This window comes from Syngnathus acus, chromosome 24, assembly GCF_901709675.1.
Source record: "Syngnathus acus chromosome 24, fSynAcu1.2, whole genome shotgun sequence".
Classification (NCBI taxonomy): domain Eukaryota; kingdom Metazoa; phylum Chordata; class Actinopteri; order Syngnathiformes; family Syngnathidae; genus Syngnathus; species Syngnathus acus.
Window position 1 is genome coordinate 7,490,215 of NC_051108.1, and position 6,683 is coordinate 7,496,897.

The 6,683-nt window shown below is 42.1% G+C and overlaps 1 protein-coding gene across 1 annotated transcript; it reads left to right on the plus strand.

Moving 5' to 3' along the window:
* The first annotated feature begins 5,124 nt into the window (after positions 1–5,124).
* On the plus strand, positions 5,125–6,368 carry LOC119118283 (SCAN domain-containing protein 3-like). The gene is made up of 2 exons (XM_037245174.1): positions 5,125–5,538; positions 5,659–6,368. The coding sequence occupies exons 1-2, from the start codon at positions 5,233–5,235 to the stop codon at positions 6,235–6,237; spliced, it is 885 nt and encodes a 294-aa protein (XP_037101069.1). The 5' UTR covers positions 5,125–5,232; the 3' UTR covers positions 6,238–6,368.
* Positions 6,369–6,683: the final 315 nt, after the last annotated feature.

Genomic DNA, 6,683 nt, shown 5'->3' on the forward strand with positions numbered 1-6,683 from the left:
ATACTGGGATGGGGCAATGATGTTTAGTTTGTTTAGATAGCTGTTAAGTTTATTGTAAACTAGAGTAGGCAAGATTGATATTGGTCTGCAGTTGCTAAAATCGTTTTTGTCTCCCGATTTAAAGACCGGTGTGATACGTGCTATTTTTGCCATTTGTGGCAATACTCCAGAGAGTAGAGACAGATTGATGCAATGTGTAAGAGGTGCAGTTATTATATTGGAGATGTTTTTCAGAATTTTACTTGAGATACCATCTGTTCCAGCTGAGTTTGAATTCTTCATATTCATGATTATTTTATACACTTCATCGCAGTTAGTTGGATTCAGGAAGAAAGAGCCCAGGTAATTACCTGATAGATAGTCTTTAAACGAGGCATCCTGAAGCTAACTGATTTTACTGGATATGTTGCTACCAGTGGAGACAAAGTAGTTATTGAATTCGTCGGCAAGACGAATTTCTGGTGATGTTGCTTGTATTATTATCATGGTCAGGGAATACAGGAGTTTTTTGGCTTCTGTTCAAGACCTTGTTCAGTACTCTCCAAGATTTCTTGGAATCACCCTGTGATTCGTTTATCAAGTTGGCAAAATGATTACTCTTCCGCTTTCTGATAATATGTGTAAGTTTATTTCTATAATTAATATATGCATTTTTATTATTATGGTTAGGTTTATTTATGTATCTTTTATATAATTTATTTTTATGTTTAATAGACTTTAATATGCCCTTAGTGAATTCCGGACTATAAACCGCACCGGATTATAAACCGCACCAGCTAAAATTGGGGGATATTTGAGTTTTCTTATATAAGCCGCACCGGACTATAAGCCGCACGTGCACACGCATTTTCTACAAAGAAAGACCGTTCACAGAAAGCCTTTTTAAAGTTTTAATAACATACTTTAACATGTCTTTCTAAACATTGCCTGTGACGCAGCAGTAGTACCGCAGCAACACGGAAGTGTGCACGCGAGTTATTAACAAAGAAAGACTGGACACAGAAAGCTTTTTTAAAGTTTTAATAACATACCTTAACATTTCTTTCCAACGCGAGTTATTAACAAAGAAAGACTGGACACAGAAAGCTTTTTTAAAGTTTTAATAACATACCTTAACGTTTTTTTCCAAACACTGCCCGTGACGCGGCAGTAATACCGCAGCAACACGGAAGTAACACAAGACTAATAGGACTGGATTAAAAAAAACATACCCGGTAAAAGTCGCGGCGGTAACACAGCAGCAACACGGTAGTACAGCACCAACAGGGCTCGTTAAAAAACATACCAGTAAAAGTAAAAAAAGAGCTTCATCGTCTTCATCTTCCTCCTGTGCACTGAAACCATCGAAGTCTTCCTCCTCAGCGTCCGATTGGAATAGCGTTAGATATCCTTCGCCTCACACTTTCTCAGTCTCTCTTTCGTCGTCGCTTTTATGCATTTCTTCGAGTGTGATGAGGGTCTGTTCATGCAAATTTTATTCATGCACGAAGCGCTAAATTACATTAAACTAGCGAGCGACACGTATAGCTCCAGAGTAGACGGGACCACGAAATAAAGAAAAGGGTGACGCAAGACAATGTCATCAACATCGACTGCCTTTAGCTTAAAAGCGGCATCATATGCATTTCTTTTGTCCCCCATAATGACGGTTTGTGTATAAAAGCTCCCTTTCAGTAATGTCCGTCTTGATCTCGTTCTGTCTCGTCTTCGTGTGAATTATACGCCTATCAAAACACAAACTAGCACGTCTTCTTCGGCGCATTATCTCTTCTTCGTCTGTCTCTTCTTATTTCCCTTCGGTTGCCATGGTGATACTTAGTGTTGGCAAAGCTTCAGGGGAAGTCGCTTCCATCGTAGATGATGGGCTTTTCCATGGTCAGATGATAGAAGACTTTCTTGGAGATAAATCGTGAGAAGGAGTTGTCGAAGATGAGCGCGTAGGTTCCCGGCCGACGCACTTTTAGCTGTCCCTGAATGGTCTCTTTGTGAGAATTGCAGCGCATCAGTGGAATGAGAACCTTTGATCGCTCCAATTGATCATCAGCATTTTCCCGGTAAACCACACTAAAGGAAATGCTTTTTGGTTCCGAAGAAAACATCCAGCCGATGCTCGGCCCCGCGTCAGCCACCGCAATGGTCACCACGCTGTAACAGCTGGATTTGATGAAGAGCTCCCGCGAGCCGTCGCCAAACTGGGAAATATCGTCGATGCTGAGCGGGACGGCCATCGTGAGTTCTCCGGACTTGAGAAGGTTGATTTCCGAATCCTGTACAGTGGCAACGTTCTCCTCTGGCTCGTCAGGGGCTAATTCTCCTACACCTATATTCAGGGATCCGGATGGCCTTTGCTCGTGCTCTGCCTCAAATTAACCTTCTGAATAAAATGCATTAAAAGTTCACGTTCATTACAACTTGTTTTTGGTGAGCAAATTGTCAGAAGAATTGAATTTAAATGCTGATTGATTGGGTTTTAATACAATGCAGATGGTCCAAACAGCGCCACTGCTTTGTGTAATCTCTGAGTCACATGGCAGAGTAAGAGAAAGGGTTTAGAGCCCTTTGACGCAGGTCACCTAGCGTGCATTCCTACTAAAGCTCATAATAGTCACAAGCAACACAGCCAGAATAAGCAGCAGCCATAGTAGTGTTTCAAAATAGTATTTTTGTTGTTGTTTTTTTCTTCGAGATACCGCAGTGTATAAAAGTGATCAAGTCATCACAAAAATCACGAAAAAATCCTTATATAAGCCGCACCTGACTATAAGCCGCAGGGTTAAAAATTTTGGAAAAAAGTCGCGGCTTATAGTCCGGAATTTACGGTACTTTCTCAGTTATGGTCTTTTGAATAGAGTCGGATATTTCTTGGGTTAGAGTTTCAAATGCAGCATCAACATCACTACAATTATATACATATTCCATACCATGTCTTGGTCTGCAGGTCCTCACCTAGACGTCGTATGGTTTCTTCATTGAGTATTTTTAATTGTATTGTATGACGAGTAGGTGGGGGCCTAGCAGGGAGGTCAATGAATAATACAATAGGGAAATGATCAGAAATCTCAGAGAGTACAGTTCCAGAAGTAAGTGTGGCGTTTTGAAGATTTGTGATGAAATTATCAATAATTGACTTAGTTGAGTGAGTGACTCTGGTATAAGTATTTATTGTGGGAAAGAAGGATGAAGAGTGTAATGTGTTTATAAAGTCATTTTTGGCTGTATCATCATTGAAGTCGACAAGAACACTCTGTAGACATTACCCGCTGTATTGTCACAGAGCAGACAGACAATTGCCTAGTCCTACCCAGTCAGTAGTATTCAGGCCAGTTCCCAAGCCAAAAATGAGAAAATAAATGTAAGAGAGAGGAAAAGAGAAAAAGAGGGGGGCGAGTGGTGAGATAAAGGGAGAAATAAGCCATTCACCGTCTCCAGGTTCAGTGGTTGTCGTGACGACAGAGACGCTGTTTTGGATGACGTCATCATCACGCGCCTGTGTTTACAGTTGTGGTGAGGCGGCATGTTGCAAGTTGGCAGACAGTTATTCTTGGAGTTCAGAATTAATGTCTCCATCTCCTCCACTCAGCCAATAAGTTGCTCGGGGGTTCCTGTACAGTTTGCCGTCGATGTAAAGTTTGTCAATGAACAGTCGAGCGGTCTTTTTGGCTTTCCTTGCCTCGGCCATGATCGGGTGAAGCAGCCTCCGTCTATTCATGATCTCCGGAGGGAACTGATCGCTGATGGAGTAGTTAGAGCCTTTTAGCTCTCTGCCCCTCGACATGACGGCAGACTTCATCTTCGAGTCAACGACTTTAGCCACAATGGGACGGGGCCTCCTCTGTTGGTCGGTTCTGGTCCTCCCGAGGCGATGTACTCTGGAGAAGCGAACTGCTCCGACGTCCTCAGGCTTCATTTTCAATTCGTTGACAAGAAATGTTTTGACAAGTTCTTCTGATCTCCGGTGAGTTTCATCTTTTGTTTCTGTAGGTCCGTGTATAATGATGATACTTCGGCACTGCAGATCAAGAATGGAGTTTGCCATGTTGACTTTGTCTCTTTGTAGTTCGGCTGTCAAATGTTTGAGGTGGTTTACTTCAGTCCGAAGTGACGCATTGTCAGCCTTTAGCACCTCGATGAGTGAGTTGTTAAACTCCACAGAGTGCTTCAGTTCTTTTACATCAGTAGTCAGTTGCTCGAGTAGATCAAGCTTCTTGAGTTGTAGTTTTATAGATGTTATAGACTCACTGATGTCAGAGATTTCCTTTTCGCTTAGGTTCGACTTGGCTCGGGTATTCATGGCCTCGGGTTTGTTGTTAGGCGCATTTACAATAAAATGCGTCGATGTAGGCTTCCAAGTCCTCTAACGACTCATCAACAGGCGAATCCAGTTTGATTTAAATTCTGATCACTGGTCAAATTAGATGCGATGGCATAATTGGGAAGTTTTCTGGCATAGCGCACAGCTCAGCACCTCATGTGGTCGGCCATTTTCTTTTTGTAATTGGCGTTGGTATTGACCCTGAAAAAAAGTAAAGCTAAAACTAAGGAAGGACATTTTATTTAAAAGAAAACGAGAGATGTAGTGTTGTGATAATTAGACGCTACAGATCGTGTTGAACAGTGAGAGTGAGAGTTGTTGCTGAACAGGCTAAGTGAGGAGTCAATATTATACTACCTGTAACTGTTCTTGAAAGTTATTAAAGCTTCAACTTAAAAGATAAAACTAAGAGAGGACATTCAGTTTCTACACAAGTCATCCCAAGACACAATGCGAAAAGCCTCCACTACATCAGCCAAACCCCTGAAGGCTTCTTATGCGGTTTCTTTGCTCGTAGCTAAAGCCAAAAAAACGTTCACCATAGCTGAAGAGCTGCTACTCCCCGCCGCTGCTGTACTGGCCTAAACTATGCTAGACAAAAAATCTGTGGATACATTAAAAACTGTGCCTTTGTCTAATGACACCGTTTGCCGCAGAATAGACAGAATGGGTGTAGACATTCTCGAACAAGTTGTGGGAAAACTTGGCGACTCTTTTTCACTCCAGCTGGATGAATCCACAGATGTCAGTGGAAATGCACAGCTTGTTGCTTTTGTGAGATACATTGAGACATTTTCTGCAAAAGTCTGGAGGGGAGAACAACCGGAGAGGACATTTTTAATGTCGTTAACGCATTTTTCTCTGAAAATGGTATCTGCTGGAAATCCTGCACCAGCGTCTGTACAGATGCGGCTGCATCAATGACGGGCAGTGCGAAAGGGCTCATTGCGCGGATTAAAAAGGAAAATCCCGACATTAAGTGGACTCACTGTGTGATTCACAGGGAAGTGTTAGCGTCCAAGAAAATGAGCCCCGTGTTGCATGATGTTTTGAACGACAGCATCAAAGTGATCAACTTCATCAAGTCAAGGCCACTTAATGCACGTTTGTTCCGCCGCCTCTGTGAAAACATGGGAGCTGAACACACGCAACTCCTCCTGCATACAGAAGTGCGCTGGCTCTCTCGAGGGAAGATACTCAACAGGCTGTTGGAGTTACGAGCTGAAGTGCACACCTTTCTGACAGAGTCCCATGCCACCTTGTTCGAGAACACGGACTGGCTTGCAAAGCTTTGCTATCTGGCTGATATATTCAGCAAACTGAACAAACTGAATGTGTCTCTGCAGGGCAAGGACACCAGCATCCTGAACCTGTATGACAAGGTGGGTGGTTTCCTGAAGAAAACAGAGCTGTGGAAAAGGGCATGTGGTCAGGAGGATTTCACCTGCTTTCCTCAGATGGATGCTTTTCTCTCCAATGAAGATGTGGAGACAGCTCCAGTGAAGTTAGTCATAGTGGGACATTTGACTAACTTGATAAAGGGCTTTCATTGCTACTTTGCTGACATGGAGGAGAAATCTGCACAGCTGGATTGGGTGAGAAACCCATTTCTCTTGTCTGAAGCAAAGAGAAGCAAGCTTCCTGTCACTCACCAGGAAAAACTGATGGAAGTGGCATCTGACCGTGGCCTGCAGATGAAGTTTGGCGCATCCACTCTCACACAGTTTTGGGTGTGTGTGAGGCAGGAGCACCCTGAGCTGGGACAGAAAGCTTTGGAGCAGCTGCTGCCCTTTGCCTCCACATATTTATGTGAGACCTCCTTCTCTGCAATGACTGTGATCAAAACAAAGCAAAGAAACAGACTGAGCCTGGAGAAGAACTTGACCACAGCAGTTGGCTCCCTGCCACCAAGGATGACAAAGTGAGGTACAAGCCCATGTTTCTCACTAAAATGTAGTATGAGTGCAAAAGACTCATTCAAGCTTCAAGACTGTTCAATGCTTGTTCAATGCTTGTCAAATCAAAATCAAATGTTCAATGCAACAATTCAATTTTAAGAGAAAAAAATAATAATTTTACCCCAAAAGAGGTAAAGTTGATTATTTTTTATGAGCAAATCTTTATTTATTAAGTTATCAATTTATTTTGTAAACAAGATATTTATTTATAATTAAGTTAATTTATTTTTGTGAACACATTTTTAGTTATGTATATTTTTATTTCCTTGCAAGAGATTATTACAAGAAAGATTAATATAAATTAGCAGTGTTCTGCATGCAGTATTTGAGTTTTGAAAGGGTTTATGCCTTCTTGGTGGTCACTGTTTACCGTTTTTGTTTCTATATGCAATGTTTCTGTCAGGTACATTGCG